At 36.4% G+C, this 26,026-nt stretch overlaps 1 protein-coding gene across 1 annotated transcript in view; it reads left to right on the forward strand.

The window, feature by feature from the left end:
* The window catches only part of CNTNAP2 (contactin associated protein 2), a gene marked incomplete at both ends in the record, with an annotated part of 2,035,904 nt that overhangs the window by 670,570 nt on the left and 1,339,308 nt on the right, over positions 1-26,026 (forward strand). The window contains one exon of the mRNA XM_082846865.1: positions 6,980-7,173. Within this exon, the coding sequence (XP_082702991.1) occupies positions 6,980-7,173 (194 nt within the window). The remainder of the gene's footprint in view (positions 1-6,979; positions 7,174-26,026) is intronic.

Raw genomic sequence — 26,026 nt, forward strand, 5'->3', positions numbered from 1 at the left:
CTAAGCATTATGCACCTTAATAATGAAGTTGATAATGCATTTGTTCAAAATGGGCATTTTAGGTTATCATTGACGTTAAAACAAATTTTGCTAGGAGAAGCTCAGATTTCCAGCCGGTCAAACATTTAACATCATAATCCAGCTAGTTACCGTATTAGGTCTCTTTTCCAGCTTTATGTAACTGACAAATTTCATGAGCATGTCTTCCATGTCTTAGATAATAAAAATATTAAAAATGACAGTATACAGAACAAAAGCCTGTGGCATACCATTAGGACCTAGCTTCAAGTTGACACAGTCCTTAATCAACATATTTGGGGCATAATTATTAACCATTTTTGAACTTACCTAAAACTGCTATGTCCCAGACCACATTTTACTTTTTTCTACTTATCAGAGATATTGCCAAATACTTTGCTAAAGTTAACTTGGAGGTACAGTGATGAAATTTACTGTCTCCTATTTAAAACAAAATGTGATCAAAACAGGAAATCCTTATAACCCACCACCACCACCCTCAGTATCACCAACCGCCTAGACCATTTCCCTTTTATTTTAAATGTTCATAATCCACACACCTGATTTTGAAGAAGAGCCTTCTTGTTTATTGTTTTTCTGAGTCCTTTGTTTTGAAATTTTATGTTGTTTGTTTTTTGGAGGGGGTGTTATTGTTTTTTGTTTGTTTTTAGCTACCTTTACTTTTCTGGCAGCTCCTTTGATAAATATTCAAGGAAGCTAATGTTACATTTATGAGTAAAACCAGTCCTTTGAGATATAATCTGAATGTTTCAAAAAGTTAAAGCAGCTATGCTTCTCTCCTTAGGTCCTAATTTGTCTCTGGAGGTAATTTCCTACACTCTGATAAAATCACATCTTTTTTCTTCTATTTTGTTTCAAAATTAACTTTTACACTCTTTTATTTTAGAATTATTTTATTAGTTTATTCCATATTTTAGGAATGATGGTGGCATGGCCGTTTTCCCTTCTCTAGCTCATGACAGACATTAATTAACGGCCATGGCTCTCTTTTCTGGCTACCTCCAATCAACCAGTGTGTATACTTGGTTGAAACATATTTATCCTACTTCAGATAGAACTCATAATGCTATCTGGCCTGCAAGTCTCCTTTTCAATTTATTCTTTACATCTGATACATATTTCACAACCAGTCATTAAGGGTAGTTCTACCCTTAATTGAATGTTTTTCTACCTTTTTCTGTTAAATTAGAATCGAGGCTTGTATTCTCTGGTGGTGTTATAACCATCTGCTTCGGCATCAGGTTTATACAGGAGCCATTTATCACTGGAAAAGAAACTCCAGGTCCTCTCTTGAACCACACACAAAGTTTCTCTTCGCTTTCAGAGGTACTAATTTACAAAGTACAAAGCGGAAATGTCTATCACAATTATAAGCTATCCCTGAGTTTAGAGTGTTGGTTTCATCCATTTCTCTCCAAGTTCTCTATTATAATTCTTTGCTCAAGGAACCCCAGTAGGGTGGGCATCCAGCATGCAAACACTAGTATCTTTATAGTTCACACACACTCACCCGCACACATGCACACACACATATATGGAGGGAGAGAAATGTGTGTATGTGAGAGAGAGGAAAAAAAGAAGAGAGAGAGAGAAAGAGAGGGAGGGGTGGAGGGAGGTGAAAGGGGAGAGGGAGAGAGAGAGAAAGAGGCAGAAAAAGGGGGTGAGGGAACAGCCTCCTAGTATTTAGGGAAGAGTAGGTGTTCTATGTAAGTACGTATCTTTCAAGTCACTGTAACAATTTATTAGTTATCTAATTTGGTTCTATTATTTCTAGATAAGAGTTATTCTTAGATAATCTTAGAAGCTAAGAGTTTATGAATGTTCAGTATCTCCACCTCCTTTACCTCCTCTTCTACTTTCCACTCAAAGCTCAAAGCTCAAAGGTAGTTCCTTTGAGCTACCACAATATTCACTGGGAACACTTTTGCCCTCTTTCTTAATACTCTCCATGATATATTGGGGGAGCCCTTCTGCTCTCTTATATACCATTTCCTGAGGTTTTTGTCATGAAAGAGGTATCATTCTTAATGCTTGGATCAATAGAGGTTACCCATGTCACAAGCCAAATGAACAAAGTAATCAACTTCCCCAAATTAAATGCTAGAGAGATCAAAGAGAAACAAGAAACTTCTCATCCATCTTTTCACCATGTTCCTCATGAAAGCCTGACATTTGCCCTCTCCTTGAGGCTAATCACTATTCTCTCCACATATCTTTCTGCTAAGGAATAAGTTTTGACTTACATTTTCATTGCTTTTAGATTTTTTGCTTCCCTTAAAGTTGACAATAAATTCATTTTTTATAGTAATGAGATAAATGGGATTAAGTAGCTGTATGTTAATTGCTTCCTTATTGAAAACTTGTAATGTAGCAAAAAATGGGTAACTTAAGAAAATTTATTCTGGATTCTTTTTTTTTTTTTGGAAAAACTACCTAGGGGACATATTCTAAATTTCATCAATCAAATGCACATATTTTTCTCATTTTATTCACAGTAATATTTGCTTGTTTACTTCAATGACCAAGTCACCATTTTAATAATGCACAGATAGAACTTTATGTGCAGTTGGGTATAGAATTTTGCCAAAGTTTGGAATTATATATCTAACAGATAAGAAAATGTATTTATGATCTCTTGATGGCTAGGTATATTGTCCATCTATGGCTTCTCCAAAATTTTACAGAATTCTCGGTAAAATAGACATGTGGATGATATATGAATATTGGAAATATTAGATGCTACAATAGGAAAAAAAACAGCATAAAAATAACAAAGTACAAAGCAGGGGCAACTAACCCATATTATTAGTGAGCAGATTATAAGGAAAGTGGCTCCAAGAAAATATTGTGAACTGGATTTCGCAGGATACAAATTCTGAAATGGAGAAGCGCATGTAGGAAATTTTTTAGGGAGTACCTTCAGGATGAAAACCTGTGGAAGAGAAGGGAAGGAAGCAGAAATAGGAAGAGGAAGTAGTTGAGATGCAACGCAATCTCAATGGAAGTTTCAACTAATTCCTCAGGGACCTCTGAGACCGTAGTGACCCTTAAGAGTTTTCCCAAGTTGGGGCAAGGGTACTGGCCCTTTATAGCCCCTGGTTGGCCCATCCTTGCATCTGTACAGACGTAGGAAGGGATGTGACCTTGTGTAAAATGCCTCTTTTTTTTACGAAGGAAATTCCTCAAGGGGAATTACAGCTAACTACTGTGTTCTGACAGCACTCTAAGTATCTGAAAGACTAAGTCCCAGTCATAAAGGAGAGCCAAAATGGCATATCACAGCATCCACTGCAGTGGTGATGTTTGGAGTGAACTTGCTGAACCTTGAAGGAAAAATAAGAATTCCCCAGGATAAGTTGAGGGAGGATTTGTGTAGGTATAGAGGGCATGTTCCAGGCATGTCTTTTGTGTGTGAAGGCGTGGGCCATTTATTTCTGGAGGCCATGAGGATCAATTGAAAAATATTGGTCTGGGAGTAAATATGATTAATTTGTATTTTAGAAACATCATTCTTGTAGAAGTGTGGTTTGAAGAAATAGGAGAATGAAGACTGAGAAAGTAGTTATGAGGTAGTTATACACACTTTCTATAGAAAGCATGTATGTAGACTAAATATATACACACACATTATATACATAAATCTTTTAAAAATGTTTTGGAAGTATAATTTAGATATAGTAAAATGCACAGATTTTTAAATTTCCTCTCTTTTCAGAAGTTGATCTTGGGCAGAGGTTGACACATTACAGCCCTCCAGCCAGCCCCCGTCTTTATTAATAAGGTTTTATTGGAACTCAGCCACACTCTTGTTTCTGGATCTTCTATGGCTGCTTCATGCTACAACAGTAGAGTTTAGTAGTTATAAGAGAGGTAGCATGGTCTGCAAAGCCTAAAATATTCAGTGTTTAACCCCTTACAGAAAACGTTTGCAAACCCTTGATCTAGGGTTTAATGCTTCAGGTAATACTGTATCACTTCAAATGTAGCATAAGGAACTCAGTACGGTATATTTATTTCTTGCTTCCTACCCTTTGTGCTATTGTAGTCATACATTTTACTTCTACATCTGTTATAAACTCTCTAATTCACTGTTACTATTTTTGTTCTAAACACTCAATTATCTTCTACAGAAATTTTAAAACATGAACAAATATTTTATATTTAGTGACATGTTTACCATTTTCAGCATTTATTTCTTCATGTAGATGTGAATTTCCGTATGGCCAATTTTCCTTGAAGCTAAAATTTTGCATTTCTTATACAGCATACCTATTGATGATGAATTCTCTCAGCATGTGTCCTAAACATCATTATGTTACTTTCATGTTTAAAGGATACTTTTGCTGGATGTAGGATTTTGCATTGACACTTTCTTGTTCGTCTCATCATTTCGGATATGTCGTTCCCTTGTTCACTGGCTTGCATTGCTATCGTTGAGATGTTATTGCCCTCTGAACAGTTTTAAGATTTTCTCTTTGACATTGTTTTTTTTATCAGTTCTTTATGACGTGCCTTGGTGTGTTTTTCTTTGTATTTACCCTGCTGGGCGTTCAATGAATTTCTCAGATATTTGGGTTCATATTTTTCAACTATTATTTCTTCAGATGTATCTTTTTCTGCCTCAGTCTCTACCCTTTCTGCTTTTCTTACCCCATTTGCATGATTGTTAAGATATTTAATGTTATCCTACAGGTTACTGAAGTATTGTTCATTTTTAAGCCTTTTTACCCTGTCTGAGCTTTGGTTTGAAGGGTTTGTATGGACCTGTATTTAAGTATACTAATGTTTTCTTCTCAGTTTTCTAATTTGCTATTAAGCCCATCCAGTAAATGTTTTATTTTCAGGTATAATTTTTAGTTCAGAAATTTCCATTTTGCTCTCTTTTGTTGTTTCTTTTCCCCATTAAGGTTTCATATTTGTTTCATCAGTATCTATATGTTCTTGTTCAAATATGGAACAAATTTATAATCTCTGTTTTAAGGTCCTGATCTGCTCATTTCATCATCTGTCATTTTTCTGTCTATTTCTATTGACCGACTTTTCTCTGGTTATGAGTCACATTTTACTGCTTCCCCAAATATCTAATATTTTAAAAAATTTTGTACTGGACATTATGGATTCTATTTTTTTGAGTTTCTTTCATGTTTTCATGAAAGTTTCATGAAAAGTAAAGTCTCATGGTCTTCCTTAATGGAGTGTTGAGTTTCATTCAACCGAGGAGTTAATTTATTTGTGGGTCAGATTGATCTTTTTTCATACTTGTTACCAGCCTTTGTTCAGATGTGTCCACAGTAGGATTAGAATTAGAATCCTTATTTAGGATTAAATTATTCTACTCCCTTTCTGAGATCTCTACTGAATGCCTAGGTTTTTTCAAGTTCTCTCAATCTTGTCCAGTCTGAAATCAGACTACTTACAGCCCTGTGCAGCCTCTGACGGTGGTTCACTTCAGATCTCCCCTTACCTGGTCTAGTGGAGTCTTGGTCTGCAAATACACAACTTAGTATTCATTCAGAGTCTGAACTGCAGAGACTCATTGGTGACCCTATGTACATTTCCAGAGCCCCTTCTCTGCACAGCTGCCCCCTGCCTGGTACTCTGTCCTATAAATGCCAGGTTCCTCAGGAGCTTGGATTCTGCTCTGTCTCCATCTCAGTGATGCTGCTGTGCCTGTTTGGAATAGTCTTCCATGTGCCATGATCTGGAAAGTGAACCAGGCAGAAAGCCAGGAAGCTGGCAGGGCTCACCTCATTTGTTTATCTTCTCTCATGGATCAGGGTCCAATACTCTCTGTTGTCCAGTCCCTTAAAAGGGGAATTGTATACATTTTGTCAGTTTTGTAATTTTTTTGTGGTGGGAGAGCTATTCTGTCATGGCTGAAAGCAGAAATAAGCCATATGAGCATGATGAAATGAATGATATATCAGTGATGATTTACAAAATGATCTTTATTAGCATACTCCTCACAAAATAAATTATTTTACTGTCAGCATTTAAATTCCTTATTTGAAAAGTGATGCGCATGTTTTGATATACTGTATATTGGATAATTTGTTGAATATTTTTCCATTATTTACTCCCATTAGTAACCAAACTTGCTCAAAAAATTATATCGCCTCTTAGCACTAAGCATTATGCCATATTTTCTGTAATGTATTTATGTACAACCATAATTATTTTACATAGTGCTATAAATTAGGACTCTTTTTGTTCTATCTATGTTAGTGTTATTTTTCTAATAAATGTTTTTTGCATTCTTACTATTTGCCAGTCACTTATTTTATTTTACCAAAAGAAGTTTCACTTCATTTAGTGACTCAAATTATTTTCCTAGAAATGTGTTTATCTAGAGTCATCGGTTGTCTACCTCTTAAGTGTTAGTAAATGTATTGCCTGATTTACTATATATCTTAGTTCTCAGGAGTCCAAGGGCTTAATGCAATATTAGGCCTCATCTTGAGAACTATACTAGCATTCTTTGAACTCTGAACTTCCTAAAGTAAAATATATTGTAGAGTTGTGTATAATGGCTTTTTGTTTCATTTATGGTCTACTAAAAGATAAACCCTTACACGAGGAAATAATAGATTGTTACATATCTTTTCCTAGTGACTTTTAGTTGAAGAATTCATGGTAAATTGATCAACCCTCAGCCAATTAGACTTTGACATGTACTGATAAGACCTAATCGAGGAATTATGAAGACATTTGCTCAGGAGAAAATGAGCACATAATTACACCATAAGGAGGCTAGAGTATCAATGTTACCCAGCTTTAAGAATATTAGTTGAAGTCCCAGTGGCATCTAAAGGACACTTCATAATGTATCTGTGAAATATGGTACTACCAAGGCAATTAAAAGATGCAGAATGATCCATTGTCAATTGTAGAATTTCAACATTAAATACCTATTTCACCCTCTTGTCTCTACCTTATTCAGGTGCTGGGGGATGGTCTCCATCAGACAGTGACCATTATCAATGGCTTCAGGTTGACTTTGGCCATCGAAAGCAGATCAGTGCCATAGCAACCCAAGGAAGATACAGCAGCTCAGACTGGGTGACCCAATACCGCATGCTCTACAGCGACACAGGGAGAAATTGGAAACCCTACCATCAAGATGGGAATATCTGGGTGAGTCATTGTCAGAAAGGCAAAGACATAGAATTGAGTTGCAGATATTTGAAAATGGTAGCAGACTCCCGTGTGTCCTAGGGCTGGGGAGCAGCTACCCGGCTCCTCCCAGCCCTGGTGCAGCCTGGGGAAAGGCTTGGGAGTAGCCTGGTTGGAGGTTCATCTTGCTATTTTTGTTTCTTTGTGTTTATGTCCTCCGGTACTAGCTGAGAGAGAAAAGAAATGCGAGCAAAGCAAAAGAAGGTGGGAAAATGAATCCAATCCCCAATATGCCCTACCCTGCCCCACCCCGTGCCTTTCCTTAGTGGTGGAAAACCCTTATATTGCAAAGTCAATGTGTCCCCTCCCCCAACCTCTGGTGTATTTCACAGAAAACAAAACCACCCGATAAAACTGTGTTGAAACCTGAAGAAAAAAAGAAAAGTATCTGGTAAATAATGTAATGATGATAGAACATTAGAGTTCTTTAAGCACAGTATTTCAAGTAACTATATTTTTGTCTGTAGAACAGATCTGCCGTGGTACACATTGTATGCAAATTCTGAACTGTGAATTAAGCAAATAGAATGAAAAAGAAATTCTCCTGACTTAGGTTTCCATTTCTTATATCTGCTCACACTTATTTGCCTCAGACTGTTTCTGTTGAAGATATTTAATTAAATCTTTAAAGGACGACAGGTAAGAAGGTCTATTGCCAACAGTGCTTAGAGGAGCTACTGGACACAGGGCAGGGGGACTGTGGACTCTGAAACGGTTCACTTCCTGCTGGAAGCCAGCCCCAGTCCGGTTTTCTGTTTTGTTTCAATGAGGGCCTGTTTGGATGAAGCACCACTTCTTAGCTACCTGTGAAGAGAAAAATAAGGTAGAAAAATAGTTTTCTTTTAAAGAGAAAGCAAATGAAAGACCAGCCACAGCTCTGGAACACATCAGGCACCACGATTAGCATCCCCTCCCCAGTGTTAAACGTTTTAAAATATTACTAGTCCTCACTCTGAGGTGTGTGCATTTGCCAGTATTTATCTATTAAAACCGCTGAGAAGCTATTCATTCATTCATTCATTCATTCTTGTTGATTGAAGAAAGTTTCCTTAGGCTGCAGTTTCTATTCAAGGTTTAGGGCAGCAGGTCTCAATCTGGGCTCTCCATTGAGTCACCTGAGAAGAATTTAAAGTATGTGGATACCAGGCACACCCAGACCTATTATATCAGAATCATGTAAGTAGAATTTATATTAATGCCACTGATATTTTTCGAAACAGAGATCTTCAATTTGAGTAAACTATTGAACTTATGAAGAAATAATTTAGAGGAGTGGGAGCAGTGATTTGTGGTAAGAAAAGAACATTCTCATATTATAGTAGTAGTTTAAACCCCTATTACAGATCTATAGGCACTTTATCCTTTTATTAGGAGAGAAAAATATAAAGTTTAATCCACTTACTCTTAAAATTATTTTAATTAAATTGGAAAGTTGTGTATATTCACTCAAATATTCACACCATATAAATAAATTATTCTAAAATACTAAATGTTGAGGGATCTATTTTAGTTTAATTATTTTAAAAGGCAACCATAACCAAAATCAAGTAAAACCATCAATACTAAACAAAAAGGAGGAGGAATGGGAGGAAATTCTTTTCAATTTATGTATTAGACAGAATGCTGGGGATTTTCAACCTGACCAGGGCCCACTCCTAGAGAATTTATATCTTAAAAATCCTCAAGCAATTTTTGTGAGTATGCAGAGTTTAGTGCTCCAGGCTTGGGTAGGTGGTCATTTCCACAGCAGTATCCAGTGATCGTAACTGTCATGTGAGATAAGTTTATAATATCCTGATAATCAAAAGTACGTATGAGAGAGTAGTCCTTCAGAAGTAACTTCTATTAAACCATGATTGTATGGCAAGAACACTTGTATATTGGGATGTGTAAATTGTAGGAAGCAAGTAGAGGAGAAAATTTCTCTTTATGGAAAGTCTTCATCTCACAATTAAGATAATTTAAAGTCTCAGGCATAATTTATAGAAAAGTGGTTTTCAACCCTGGATATACAGTGGAACCTAGAAAGCTTTAAGACATGGATGTCTGGGCCCTACCTCCAGAGATTTGGAATTAGGTGGTCTAGGCATTGAGATTTTAAAGCTCCCCACGTCATTCTAATGTGCGGTCGACATTGAGAACCATATTCTAGATTGGTTTTCAGCCTGTAGGTAAGGTGGGGATAGAGGAGATCAACTGTGAAAAACAATGGTAGAAGAGAAAAATTAGAAAGGACCTTCCTTAAAGTTGAGCAGAGAGAGAGAGACTGACCAAATGACTAACCAAACAACAGACCAAACAACTAACTGGGTGTAGATGAGTGGGGCTCAGATCACAAACTCTTCCAGGAGAGCATTCATTATTTTCTAACTCTCTGTGGGTGCTAACTGAAAATGCAATTACTTGAGTGGCTGCAGCCAGACTCCAGACTATCTTTCAGATTTCTGTAAAGTCTTCATCCCACAGTTGAGAGAATGTCAAATCCTCTCCTATCATAATGCACTAAGGTAGTTTATAAAGATGGCTGCTCTAAAGATCACTGCTAAAATGCAGTGGTACTAGAGCTTTAGTTATCAGACACTTAGAAGTAAGGGAGGGTCCCATTCTGACTAAATACAGAGAGGTAAGTGAAAAGAACTAAGGAGGGAGACTTGGACTCTTCTGGTCTACATAAAATGCCAGTGGTTGAGTCAGGGAGACAAGGTCATTCAGCGAAAGTATCACAAGTTGTGAAGGTAGGCTACATCGACATACTGGACTCAGCCCTTTCTGATGGTGATAAGGGGTATATTGCTATCGTTTTTTGCCTTTCTGGTGTTCATTTTGTCGCTTCCTTTAAAATCATGTATTTCTCATTAAAAATGAGTACGTGGTGAGCAATGAATGATTATTTCTAGATGAAAATATAGTGAGCTAATTATAAAATTTTAAAAATCAAAACAAATTTGAGACACAAACTAAACACTGTAAAATATACTTAAGTGCCAATGAGCCTGCAACATAATTTACTTTACTTTAATGATCTATGATAGAAATATTTTAACCCTCACTAATCTAAAAAATAGTCCAGCACTTTGATGTATTCTAAAAGAGAGAAAATTTGTTGTTTCCTAAAAGTTCTTCAGTACTTTTGAACTTATGTCTTAACATGCACTAAGTGATTAAAATTTAGCACTTACAAATCTCAACCAAAAATATACTGGGCTTAAATTTATTAAAAATGGTAATCAAATATCAAACTTTCTTTTACTCCAACTGTTTAATGTAATGTATATTGCACTTAAAAGAGTGAGAGAGTGGCATGGACATATATACACTACCAAATGTAAAATAGATAGCTAGTGGGAAGCAGCCACGTAGCACAGGGAGATCAGCTCGGTGCTCTGTGACCACCTAGAGGGGTGGGATAGGGAGGGTGGGAGGGAGATGCAAGAGGGAGGGAATATGGGGATGTATACATATAGCTGATTCACTTTGTTATACAGCAGAAACTAACACACCATTGTAAAGCAATTATACTCCAATAAAGATGTTAGAAAAAATAAAATAAAATAAAGGCTAGTTAAAAAAAAAAAGATTTCTCACATAGATAAGATTGGATAGCTTTTTGATGGATAACACCTTATACAATGTAAAGTTTCAGAGAGTCAAAACATTTCAAAGTTGATGAAGTTTTAAGGTTGCTTTTCCTATTTTTTCCTAAAATGATTGATTACCTGAGAAGAATGCAAAATAATGTAAGTTCAATCACTGAAATACTGTTTTTAACAAATGTCAATGGTTATTCTTTCTATGATTGTAGAAATGGACAACCATGACCAATTTTATTATAATATTTTTATTATATGTCCATATGGAGATTCTGAATTATTTTATGACCATTGGATGATATGTTAAAATAAGTGAGGAATAGGTCATGTAGATAAGAAATTACGACAGTCTCACAAGATTTTAAAGTCATGAGTCTCATTGTGGATGAGAATGGTTCTTGAAAAGACCTCTGAAGAATACTTTAGCTGAATATTTAATACTCAAATACGTGAGTTGCTAAATGTGCTCAACTAGTCAAGCTTCTTATTCCTCTTTGATAATACTAAGCATAATAGACTCCTTTACACTTTATCCTCAATGCCATTTCCTTCTATTTAGCATTTCCTTTCCAATATAAAAGGAAAATATGTGCAGGTTGGTAAAATTGCCAAAACTTAATTTGCATTTACATATTCCACAAACTCTAATTTGCATACTTTTCAAGGTATTTTCAGATTTCCTATGTATAATCTGTTAGAGAGAAAGGAAGTATTCTTATATAAGCATTTCTTATCAAAAGTCCATTGAACATTAATTCAATAAGAATTCCAGCACGTTTTTCTAAGTGGCTGCATTTAGTTTTGCTTAGGTAATTCAGTTACTGGTTTTGAATGTAGATATTTGGAGCCAAAATAGGAAATTGGAGTATTAATAGTGAATGCCTTCCTTACATATTATTATTGTTTTTTAGGATAGTAACATACTACAAATTTACCTGCAATGTAAACACAGTTTTTCTTTCTCTTTTTAAAATTGTCTTTAAATAGTGAGAATATGCTTATATATTCCTAATTACTTTTTTAAGCTGTTTTAATCTCTTTCATTAATAGTGTCAGAGTGGGATCAGTCATCACTGAATATATTGAAAGGAAAGTCCCACAGAACAGGAATGTTTTATTATATTTAAATTACATAGTTAGATCCTTATCAAGAATATAGAAATATATAATTTTGTATTCTCTAAGCAATATTAAGTAGAGTATTAATTTCCTAGATCTGTGAAAAAAAACTCAGATCTCTTTGTTGCTTACATGCTGTCCCCAAATACACACACACACACACACACACACACACACACACACACACACACACACATATACGCACATAAAACTTAATTGTTTCTAACAAATTTGAAACATTTAAAAAATCTGGAAAGCAAATAGTAGTTAACAGATTAATTTAGTAAATTCTTTGATTTTATGACTATCAAGTCAATAGCGGGAACATGTATTCTCTACTTTTTTTAACCAAAGAGCCCATCAACCAATATTTGCATAGTAAACATTCCCAAAACATCCTTCTAGATTAGCCTACCACTAGGTACTTGGAAAGAGAAAGCCAAGATATGGATTCAAAAGGTCTGAATTCAAGTATCTGTGTTCATTTATTTGGTTTATAAAATCGCAGAAGTCCCTTGTGCCTCAAATTCCTAAACTGAGAAATGGGAATGATGCCTTTTGGTAGATTTAAGTGAGATTATGTAAGAAATTTTGCAAACAATACGGATTTAGAAATGTGTGTCATCAATTGCCAATCTTAGAAGCATTTTATAAAACTAGTGTAATATTTGTATTCAGTGACTAGAGTCTGTTATAATTTCCAGATTTGTTAGTCTCCCTCTGTCCTGTCCAGGTCCAGTTGACCTCTGTTTACCCATATTCATGATTTACAATACCTGAAAGTATTGTAGATGAAGGAAACATGACAAAGTAGGAAGTGGAATGTGGACAAATCTCTGGCATATTTTCCGATTCACAAATGGAGTGGCCATTGCTGGTGCAGTGCAGGCTAGGCTCGTGAGGCATGGCTGGTAGACCTCGCTCTATGCCAAGTGCATTGCAGTGCTTGAAACAAATTGTTACCATAATGATGGCCATGTGTCCAGTGAGCCATGTAAAGGGACAGTGTTTAAAAATGAATGGATTATTCTGTCCTATCTTTCCAACCATTTGTTGTAGTGGTTGCACTAATTTTTCAAATCACTTAAAAAATCTGTTCCAGTTATAGATGTAAAACATAACTGTTTCACAGTTCAATAGTGTACTTAAATTCTTTCCAAAAAAATCTAGAATTTTTCCTGCATATGACCCTGAGGAAGACAACTATCCCTGTCACTTGCTTATATATCTCCCATCAGATAATAACAGCCTCTTCTTCACTTAGGACAATAAAGGAATTTTTTCACCAATAGATAGGAATTTCCCTTGCTTGTTTATGTACACAGGTGCATTGTTGCTGTAAACAGACACTTGGGGAAATGGACCAGGCAGGCATATTCAGAATAATTTTATAGACAGTTTATTGAGAAATAAAACATATCAGAGTAATCTGCATTAAACCCTTTCTGAAATGACCCTTGATATAAATAGTGTAAAAAATCTTCAGGAATTGTATGGAAGAAAATAATTTCCAAGGTGAACTTAGAATAGGCTTCTTATTTCTGTGAAATAGATTTTTCTGTTTACACCTCTCTTAGGATAGGTAGTGTTTTTAAAGTCTCATGAGTTTTAATAAGTTGAGTGGGTGGTCCAGATCCTTTTGCATATACTGTAATGCTTCTACTAGTGAATTTTGATCACCTTTCTAAAGACACATTTGTATTGTGAGATTCTCATTTTAAGAGGTCATGAGATTTTTGTCTTGTGTCAATTTGTGAGTCACTCACTATTCTACACGTATACACATATATAGAACCATTCTAACCAACATGGTTATGTGTTTAGTTTTTTTCCAAAAATTTGGAAGATAAAAATTTTATTAATAATAGTGAATATATTGTTGGCATACATAGTTAGGAAAGGGAAAATGATATAATCTTATAAGATTTCTTACAGACAATAGAATAACAGTATATAATCCTTCATTCTGTCTAGTGTGCTTTCCATCTATGAGATAAACGAGGATATATGTAATCATTGTTGTAATTTTTTTAAGTACATTTGATTGCTGGGAGAGCTCTCTGGAAGGGGGAGTGTCCTCATTAAGCATAAGGATATTCTCAGGTGTTTTATTTTACTCTGGACTCAAATAATGGAGATGCTAATATTTTTCTTATCAGATCAAGCTTGGATTTCAGTGACATGAAGCTAAATGACTCCAAGCGAATGCAAATTTATATAACATATTGATAGATAGGTACCTACAAATATATTGAATAAATATTTTAAATAAATAAATATCAATTCCCTCATTTAAAGTGCCTGTCTCTACTCTGCTCAAGTGATAACTTAGTGGAATTTAGAGGAACACTAGGAGGCCTATAGGGGGGATTTAGAGCACAGTAAACCATGCTGCTCGTGTGGCTGCAGCCCCTGAGAGGCAGTGAAAATAACAGCCCAAGGGTACATTCTGGAATCAGACCACGCAGGCCAGTCGTCATAACTAGGCTACATAGATCTGTGTAACTTTGGGCTGTTTCCTTAACCATTCTATGCCTAAATTTCCTCATCTATAAAATAATAATAATAACTAATTCACCTTCCTCAATAGTACTTATCTCAATACAGGTTATTGGTATAAATTGATAATTCATAATGAAGAGTTTAGAACAAAAATAGAACAATTATGAAGAGAATTTAGAACCATAATGAAGAATTTAGATCAATAATGAAGAGTTTAGAACAATGACTTACTCATTTTAACCACTTAATTGTTATTTGACTTTATAAATTTGTGCCTTCCAGATATATTACCATAGTATTTTATATTGGATTTATTCTTGAAAATTCAGAAGAGCCTGTTACTTTCACTTTACAATAGCTTTTCTCTATTAATGCATTGGGAAGTGCATTATATTACATCTGTGCATCTCAGCCTGAAATGACTAATAACTCATTTGCAAGTATAATTGAGAATGCAAACTTAATTTATGTCATTTGAATTGTGATCTTATTAATTGTCACATGGAGTCCTGTGCATCACAGTACAAATTGCATCTGGACAGGTCTTTCACATACTTTTTTATTAAACTTCAGTGAAAATATGACCATGATGCTTCCCTTAAATTAGTTTAATGAATTCACTTTTATTAACTTTGGAAATCAAGGAAAATAACCTATTTTTGACTACAGTCCTCCTTCCTATCTTCTTAGGCTAGTTGAAAAGAATAAGATAAGCAGACTCCAAAACAGACTTCTAAGTGTTCGCTGAAACAGATTCTGCTGGTTAGCCATGGAGGTAGAGAAGCTGCAGATAGAGTGCGAGACCTCTCGAAAGCCAGATGCTCAAAGATGTCTCTACAGCAGCAGCAGGAACATCACCTGGGAGGTTGTTAGAAATGCAGAATCTCAGGGACCCACCACAGACCTTTCAAATCAGAATCTACAGCTTAAAAGCATTCACATTAAGAACATGGGATTAACATATACACACTACCATACATAAAACATATAATCAACAAGGATTTACTGTATAGCACAAAAACTATATTCAATATCTTGCAATAACTAATGATGGAAAAGAATTGAAAAAACGAATTGCATGTATATATATGTGTATATATACATATATACATATATATGAAAAACCAAATCACTTTGCTATACACCTGAAACTAACACAGTATTGTAAACCGACTATACTTCAACTTAAAAAATATACACAAGTGATGTGTATGCACGTTAAAGATGGAGTGTGTTGTTTTCAATATTTGAAGAACTCTTGTGAGAAAAAGGACTTAAAATTGGCTCCTGTGTTTCCAGACCAGAAGGCAGATTTGGAAGAATTAAAATTTGCAGTGCAAATTGCAGACAGATCATGAAAAGAGAATCAGCTTTGATAGGCGTTTACTGAGGGCCTACAATTTACTGAAGGTTGGAGATAAACACAATTACTGCCTTCTAGGGGCAAAAAAAAATCTAGTGGTAATGCTAAATACTTAAATTTATAATTATATTGTATGACTATATGTGTCCTAATGGATAGAGGATGCACAGGTTGAACACACACAAAAAATGCTTCATTCAGAGTGCTCGAGGGTCATGGTCAGTCGAGGCTTCTTGAGGAACTGAGTGTCCTTAGTTACGTAGGCAAGAAATTGGGGATGCAGAGAAAAGTGGGAACGTTCCTAAGTCCAAACTCACACTGCTCGCCACACAACCAGCCAGTGAATCGAGAGAGAGATGAGGTATTGGGGCAAGGAATAGCAACTTTATTTGGAAAGTCAGCAGAGGGAGAAGATGAGGGGCTAGACTAGTCTCCCAAAGAGCCACTGTGCGGAGTTAGAATTCAGGCTTCTTTTATGCTAAAAGCAGAGGGGGTGTGGCTGGTTGTTGCAGACTTCTTGGTCCCTGAATCCTTTGTTCTTGCAGCTGTCCATGTAGGCCAGGGTGCAATGTACCTATAAACCTCCAACAAGACAAATGTTATTCTCTGTATTGCAACTTTTTATCTCTCTATGAGTGAAAAGTGTTATATCTTTAAAGGTCAAGCCTTGGAGGCAGAGCCTTGACAATGGACTCTCATGTATATTTCAGGCTGTAGGCAACATTCTATTACAAAGGTACAGAGCCAGCATGACTAAGCACAGGCAACAGAGCACAAAGGTTAGCGCTAAAGGAATAGATCCAATGTGGAGTCAGGTTTGTCCTTCTCTGTTACAGGAAGTCATTACTAGCAGATGAATCTTCTACTGAAATAGGAAGGAATGAATAGTGAGACTCTATACATAATCATGTCTCTTTCCCGATTTTCAGATAATGTACAAATTGATAAAAAGCTGACTTTTCTTTAGAATTCTGAAATCATATTCTTTAAATCAGTAATGTTTAAGTTACATAATGTGAACTCTCCACCTTTGGAAGAATGTTGGAGTTGATGCAGTCCTCTAGGGCACATCTCACTAATATTCTTAGTACTGAGTTCACTGCCAAGCACAAAATAGATGTTTAAGAGTGTAGAATTAAATTGAAGTACTTCATTCTGAAGATAAATGGGCTTTAGCTGAAAGATGTGATGTTACTTACATCTGAGCCACAAATCCAGGTATACTGACCCCAGTACTCAATATGAAGCCACATAACCTTTCTTTGGTTTAGCAAGAAGTACCATTACTATAATGACCACTTGCTTATTTTGACTAAATGAAAACAATCTGATGGCATATACAATATAGAACAAGAGAGTGTGGGCTCTGGAGCTGGACTTGAAATATCAGAACCCTTTCTAACACTTTATAACAGTGAACATTTAACCATATTAATCAACCTTTTATGGACCTTAGTCACTTTAGTTGTAAAAGGGATACAATAGTATCTACCTTATGGGGTTTTGTGAAAATTGGATAGATTAAATTGCTTACAACAATGCGCCATACATGTAGGCTTATCTTCTTATCTTCCTCTCATTTCACCTCCTCCTAATGATTTATCAGTATTATTATTATTAACATCGTCATCAATCATGGAACACAATATTAAAAGTGGTTTAAAGATCTCAAGTAAGTGGTCGATAGATCTGTCCTCAAGAAGAATATAATCTAGTTATAATGACAGTAAAAATCACTCCGATAACTGTAAACAAAAGCCCGGTCATCTTGGGTGACTTTAAGTATGTTTGTGCCCCTGGTGACCATGGGGACATCTGTACTACGTGTGTCACTTATGCACACAATTTTGGCAAATAAATTTTGTTTGCTTGAATAAACTTGCTTAATTATAAGCTGTATTATCATTCTGGCAATAAGAAGTTGTGTTGATAGATTGTCTGAACAGTTCACTCAGTTAGCATCAGTGCCTTTTCAGAAGCCTAGAGAAGGAGAAAAGTCTTCCTCCTAGAAAAACTAGGTTGTACTTCCAAAAGAAAAGATTATTTGAGATAAGAAACGGCATTTCTCCCATGAACTTCACTGATACATTTTGATGCGATGGCAGGTCTATTGTAATTCCCATTTAAATGGTTTATAGTCATATTAATATGCAGCAGTAGTGAGTGAAATATATGGAAACTCCCTCCTGTGATGTAGCAGAGCCGTTCAAAAAACTGCACCTGTACCAGTTAATAAATTACAACAGTGAACCAGCATTTTTGAGGGTTGATTGTCTGAGATGGTTTACCTCATTTAATCTGCAAAATAACTGAAATATGGTGATGTGGATTTTATTATTATTAAGCCCATTCTACAGATGCAAAAATTGAGGATTAAAGAAGGCAGTCCATTTTCTGGTACACATGGTGAATGAACAGTGGAGCCGGGATTTGAAACCAGGGCTGTCTAATTAATTTGCCTGTGACCTTCGCCACCATGGCCCTCCTCAGTTCTTTCTTTCACTGTCCACAGAAAACTGGGTGACCACCACATTTTAACTGTAATGGGCTGTACATATACATGCTGGAATGTCATATGTACCGAACGCCAAATCTCCCCAGCGTGATCTCATCTTGACTACTTCTGTATGCAACAACCCTGGTTCCAAATGAGATAATGTTCTGAGGTCCTGGGGGATGGACTTCCACATATGAATTTTAGGGGGATACAGTTCAACTCATTACACCTAACTATTAGAAAAGAGCCTTAAGCCTCAGAAGCAGCGGATTAAAGCTCCACAATCAACTTGATATACCCTGCATCTGTGGAATACCTGAATAGACAACGAATCATCCCAAATTAAGGAGCCCTGTGGATGAAAGGCTCTTGGTGCTGCAGCCAGGACTCAGTGCTGTGCCTCTGAGGTGGGAGAGCCAACTTCAGGACACTGGTCCACAAGAGGCCTCCCAGCTGCACATAATATCAAACAGCAAAAATCTCCGAGAGATCTCCATCTCAACGCCAGCACCCAGCTTCACTCAACGACCAGCAAGCTACAGTGCTGGACATCCTATGCCAAACAACTAGCAAGACAGGAACACAACCCCACCCATTAGCAGAGAGGCTGCCCAAAATCATAATAAGTCTACAGACACCCCAAAACACACCACCAGACGTGGACCTGCCCACCAGAAAGACAAGATCCAGCCTCATCCACCAGAACACAGGCACTAGTACCCTACACCAGGAAGCCTACACAACGCACTGAACCAACCTTAGCCACTGGGGACAGACTCAAAAAACAACAGGAACTACGAACCTTCAGCCTGCAAAAAAAAAAAAAAAGGAGACCCCAAACACAGTAAGATAAGCAAAATGAAAAGACAGAAAAACACACAGCAGATGAAGGAGCAAGATAAAAACCCACCAGACCTAACAAATGAAGAGGAAATAGGCAGTCTACCTGAAAAAGAATTCAGAATAATGATAGTAAGGTTGATCCGAAATCTTGGAGATAGAATGGACAATAGAATGGACAAATTGCAAGAATCAGTTAACAAGGACCTAGAAGAACTAAAGATGAAACAAGCAACGATGAACAACACAATAAATGAAATTAAAAGTACTCTAGATGGGATCAATAGCAGAATAACTGAGGCAGAAGAACGGATAAGTGACCTGGAAGATAAAATAGTGGAAATAACTACTGCAGAGCAGAATAAAGAAAAAAGAATGAAAAGAACTGAGGACAGTCTCAGAGACCTCTGGGACAACATTAAACGCACCAACATTCGAATTATAGGGGTTCCAGAAGAAGAAGAGAAAAAGAAAGGGACTGAGAAGATATTTGAAGAGATTATAGTTGAAAACTTCCCTAATATGGGAAAGGAAATAGTTAATCAAGTCCAGGAAGCACAGAGAGTCCCATACAGGATAAATCCAAGGAGAAATACGCCAAGACACATATTAATCAAACTGTCAAAAATTAAATACAAAGAAAACATATTAAAAGCAGCAAGGGAAAAACAACAAATAACACACAAGGGAATCCCCATAAGGTTAACAGCTGATCTTTCAGCAGAAACTCTGCAAGCCAGAAGGGAGTGGCAGGACATATTGAAAGTGTTGAAGGAGAAAAACCTGCAACCAAGATTACTCTACCCAGCAAGGATCTCATTCAGATTTGATGGAGAAATTAAAACCTTTACAGACAAGCAAAAGCTGAGAGAGTTCAGCAACACCAAACCAGCTCTACAACAACTGCTAAAGGAACTTCTCTAGGCAAGAAACACAAAAGAAGGAAAGGACCTACAATAACAAACCCAAAACAATGAAGAAAATGGGAATAGGAACACACATATCGATAATTACCTTAAATGTCAATGGACTAAATGCTCCCACCAAAAGACACAGATTGGCTGAATGGATACAAAAACAAGACCCATATATTTGCTGTCTACAAGAGACCCACTTCAGACCTAGAGACACATACAGACTGAAAGTAAGGGGATGGAAAAAGGTATTTCATGCAAGTGGAAACCAAAAGAAAGCTGGAGTAGCAATTCTCATATCAGACAAAATAGACTTTAAAACAAAGACTATTAGAAGAGACAAAGAAGGACACTACATAATGATCAAGGGATCAATCCAAGAGGAAGATATAACAATTGTAAATATTTATGCACCCAACATAGGTGCACCTCAATACATAAGGCAAATACTGACAACCATAAAAGGGGAAATCGACAGTAACACATTCATAGTAGGGGACTTTAACACCCCACTTTCACCAATGGACAGATCATCCAAAATGAAAATAAATAAGGAAACACAAGCTTTAAATGATACATTAAACGAGATGGAGTTAATTGATATTTATAGGACACTCCATCCAAAAACAACAGAATACACATTTTTCTCAAGTGCTCATGAAACATTCTCCAGGATAGATCATATCTTGGGTCACAAATCAAGCCTTGGTAAATTTAAGAAAATTGAAATTGTATCAAGTATCTTTTCTGACCACAACGCCATGAGACTAGATATCAATTACAGGAAAAGATCTGTAAAAAATACAAACACATGGAGGCTAAACAATACACTACTTAATAATGAAGATATCACTGAAGAAATCAAAGAGGAAATCAAAAAATACCTAGAAACAAATGACAATGGAGACACAACGACCCAAAACCTCTGGGATGCAGCAAAAGCAGTTCTAAGGGGGAAGTTTATAGCAATACAAGCCCACCTTAAGAAGCAGGAAGCATCTCGAATAAACAACCTAACCTTGCACCTCAAGCAATTAGAGAAAGAAGAACAAAAAAACCCCAAAGCTAGCAGAAGGAAAGAAATCATAAAAATCAGATCAGAAATAAATGAAAAAGAAATGAAGGAAACAATAGCAAAGATCAATAAAACTAAAAGCTGGTTCTTTGAGAAGATAAACAAAATAGATAAACCACTAGCCAGACTCATCAAGAAAAAAAGGGAGAAGACCCAAATCAATAGAATTAGAAATGAAAAAGAAGAGGTAACAACTGACACTGCAGAAATAAAAGAGATCATGAGAGATTACTACAAGCAACTCTATGCCAATAAAATGGACAATCTGGAAGAAATGGACAAATTCTTAGAAAGGCACAACCTGCCAAGACTGAATCAGGAAGAAATAGAAAATATGAACAGACCAATCACAAGCACTGAAATTGAAACTGTGATTAAAAATCTTCCAACAAAGAAAAGCCCAGGACCAGATGGCTTCACAGGCGAATTCTATCAAACATTTAGAGAAGAGCTAACACCTATCCTTCTCAAACTCTTCCAAAATATAGCAGAGGGAGGAACACTCCCAAACTCCTTCTACGAGGCCACCATCACCTTGATACCAAAACCAGACAAGGATGTCACAAAGAAAGAAAACTACAGGCCAATATCACTGATGAACATAGATGCAAAAATCCTCAACAAAATACTAGCAAACAGAATCCAACAGCACATTAAAAGGATCATACACCATGATCAAGTGGGGTTTATTCCAGGAATGCAAGGATTCTTCAATATACGCAAATCTATCAATGTGATAAACCATATTAACAAACTGAAGGAGAAAAACCATATGATCATCTCAATAGATGCAGAGAAAGCTTTTGACAAAATTCAACACCCATTTATGATAAAAACCCTGCAGAAAGTAGGCATAGAGGGAACTTTCCTCAACATAATAAAGGCCATATATGACAAGCCCACAGCAAACATCATCCTCAATGGTGAAAAACTGAAAGCATTTCCACTAAGATCAGGAACAAGACAAGGTTGCCCACTCTCACCACTCTTATTCAACATAGTTTTGGAAGTTTTAGCCACAGCAATCAGAGAAGAAAAGGAAATAAAAGGAATCCAAATCGGAAAAGAAGAAGTAAAGCTGTCACTGTTTGCAGATGACATGATCCTATACATAGAGAACCCTAAAGATGCTACCAGAAAACTACTAGAGCTAATCAATGAATTTGGTAAAGTGGCAGGATACAAAATTAATACACAGAAATCTCTGGCATTCCTATATACTAATGATGAAAAATCTGAAAGCGAAATCAAGAAAACACTCCCATTTACCATTGCAACAAAAAGAATAAAATATCTAGGAATAAACCTACCTAAGGAGACAAAAGATCTGTATGCAGAAAATTATAAGACACTGATGAAAGAAATTAAAGATGATACAAATAGATGGAGAGATATACCATGTTCTTGGATTGGAAGAATCAACATTGTGAAAATGACTCTACTACCGAAAGCAATCTATAGATTCAATGCAATCCCTATCAAACTACCACTGGCATTTTTCACAGAACTAGAACAAAAAATTTTGCAATTTGTATGGAAACACAAAAGACCCCGAATAGCCAAAGCAATCTTGAGAACGAAAGAAGGAACTGGAGGAATCAGGCTCCCAGACTTCAGACTATACTACAAAGCTACAGTTATCAAGACGGTATGGTACTGGCACAAAAACAGAAAGATAGATCAATGGAACAGGATAGAAAGCCCAGAGATAAACCCACGCACATATGGTCACCTTATCTTTGACAAAGGAGGCAGAAATGTACAGTGGAGAAAGGACAGCCTATTCAATAAGTGGTGCTGGGAAAACTGGACAGCTACATGTAAAAGTATGAAATTAGATCACTCCCTAACACCGTACACAAAAATAAGCTCAAAATGGATTAAAGACCTAAATGTAAGGCCAGAAACTATCAAACTCTTAGAGGAAAACATAGGCAGAACACTCTATGACATAAATCACAGCAAGGTCCTTTTTGACCCACCTCCTAGAGAAATGGAAATAAAAAGAAGAGTAAACAAATGGGACCTAATGAAATTTAAAAGCTTTTGCACAGCAAAGGAAACCATAAAGAAGACCAAAAGACAACCCTCAGAATGGGAGAAAATATTTGCAAATGAAGCAACTGACAAAGGATTGATCTCCAAAATTTATAAGCAGCTCATGCAGCTTAATAACAAAAAAACAAACAACCCAATCCAAAAATGGGCAGAAGACCTAAATAGACATTTCTCCAAAGAAGATATACAGAGTGCCAACAAACACATGAAAGAATGCTCAACATCACTAATCATGAGAGAAATGCAAATCAAAACTACAATGAGATATCATCTCACACCAGTCAGAATGGCCATCATCAAAAAATCTAGAAACAATAAATGCTGGAGAGGGTGTGGAGAAAAGGGAACCCTCTTACACTGTTGGTGGGAATGTAAATTGAATACAGCCACTGTGGAGAACAGTATGGAGGTTCCTTAAAAAGCTACAAATAGAACTACCATATGACCCAGCAATCCCACTACTGGGCGTATACCCTGAGAAAACCATCATTCAAAAAGAGTCATGTACCAAAATGTTCATTGCAGCTCTATTTACAATAGCCCAGAGATGGAAACAACCTAAGTGTCCATCATCGGATGAATGGATAAAGAAGACGTGGCACATATATACAATGGAATATTACTCAGCCATAAAAAGAGACGAAATTGAGCTATTTGTAATGAGGTGGATAGACCTAGAGTCTGTCATACAGAGTGAAGTAAGTCAGAAAGAGAGAGACAAATACCGTATGCTAACACATATATATGGAATTTAAAAAAAAAAATGTCATGAAAAACCTAGGGGTGAAACAGGAATAAAGACACAGAGTTACTAGAGAATGGACTTGAGGCTATGGGGAGGGGGAAGGGTAAACGGTGACAAAGCGATAAAGAGGCATGGACATATATACACTACCAAACGTAAGGTAGATAGCTAGTGGGAAGCAGCCGCATAGCACAGGGAGATCAGCTCGGTGCTTTGTGACCGCCTGGAGGGGTGGGATAGGGAGGGTGGGAGGGAGGGAGACGCAAGCGGGAAGAGATATGGGAATATATGTATATATATAACTGATTCATTTTGTTGTGAAGCTGAAACTAACATACCATTGTAAAGCAATTATACTCCAATAAAGATGTTAAAAAAAAAAAATAAAAAAAAATAAAAAAAAAAAGAAAAGAGCCTTATAAAGTTAGGCCAATAAAACCTATTTGCTGCCACTGCAGTGTTGACAGTGTTGTGTACAGTTTGAAGAACAGGGAATGGTTTTATAAGAAGGACAGTGGCTTCTAAGAGGAATCGTACATTTGTCCACATGAACTCAGGAAATATTCCTCGGTCAAACCGTGAGAAGTTGCTTGATGACTCTCTGCATTCATTAATTTACAAGCAAAACTTCAAAGAGAGATTTTCAGAATTATTCTCTCCTAGGTGACAAATGAGCCAAAGATGCTTTTCAAAACCAATGCTTCAACCCACCCATGAGGAATGTTTGGCCTTTAAAAAGTGTCCAAGTTTCAAGCCTCACATAGCTCTTTATTCTGAATTAAACACCATGTGACACTATGAACATCATGTAATTCTGTATTCTTTATTAAAAACTCGACTCTAGAAAACATGCATTCTAAACAATATAGACATTTCTTCTATCAGCAAAGAGAAGAGCTCTCCCGAAGCTAAAACAGCTTTCTCCAGTTGCATCTTGAGATGTAATTGTTCATTTCGTCTGGAGTATAAGAGCATCTGTTTGAAAACATGGTGTTTCACTAGTTAGCTTTCACAGTATTCTTCAGAGAAAGTTAAGAAGCACATCCCCCGCACTTCATATATGAAAGCTAAGTTGCCCAGGGTGAAGGCATTATTCATCCTATGCACAGAGCAAACCCAATTGTTCATTCTATCCGCACAGTGACTTTCCTGTTTGTGTGTTTTTCAGTTTTGTTACAGGATACAAAGTGGAAAATAGAGCTGTATGTGATAGCCTAGAGCGACAGAAAAGACTGTGAATTTATCATAAAGTTATTCAGGCTGTTTCCATTCATCCTGGCACAAACAAGTATTTGATAACAGAACTGAAAAAATACAGGAGAAATTTCCTTTCCCTTAGAAGGGATTTTATGATGTGATATCAGATGATACACACACACACACACACACACACTAGGTTTTTCACAAGACTTATTAAATAAAAAGGTCCGTGTGTATTCAATATAATTTGACAGCTTTATTCTTGGAATAGTAATAGACAGTATACACTACCTTTACTTAAAATAAGCAGTAATGTCAATGTCATTTGTTTTTTATTTTAAAGACCAAAGAAATATTATTCAGGTAATTATTTTATGTTTGAAGTTGGGGTAAGTGATAATGAAATAAAACACGTACACACACACACACACACACACACACACACACACACACACACTCAACCCTTACTACTAAATAACTCTTATTCTTCCCCCAATCATATAAAATCTGTGGATACGTAATAGAATCAGATATATTTCTCAACTGATTCAGTTGAAGTGCAGAGGCGTTAGGCATTTTGACTAAGATCAAGCACCACTTCTAATACTAGCTACCATTCCCTGAGTACTTACCTGGGCAGACTTTCTGGGTCAAATCCTATGACAAGATCAGGGAAGGTGAGAGACCAAGTTTGGTTCTTGGTTTCCGTGTCCCCATTGTCTTTGCTCTAAGAAGATATACAGTGGGTGATTATATGTAGGGTCTCAGAGAGGTTTATTTGTCTTGTTAAACGTTGGGCCTCCCCAGCTAGGACAGTATCTTGTTCATTGAATGTGCTCGGTAAATATTTGTTAACAGATTGACTGAATGATGGGATTTAGTGGATATTTGTATATGTAGTTATAATTAGA

This window comes from Leucopleurus acutus (assembly GCF_964270905.1).
Source record: "Leucopleurus acutus genome assembly, chromosome: 9".
NCBI lineage: Eukaryota > Metazoa > Chordata > Mammalia > Artiodactyla > Delphinidae > Leucopleurus > Leucopleurus acutus.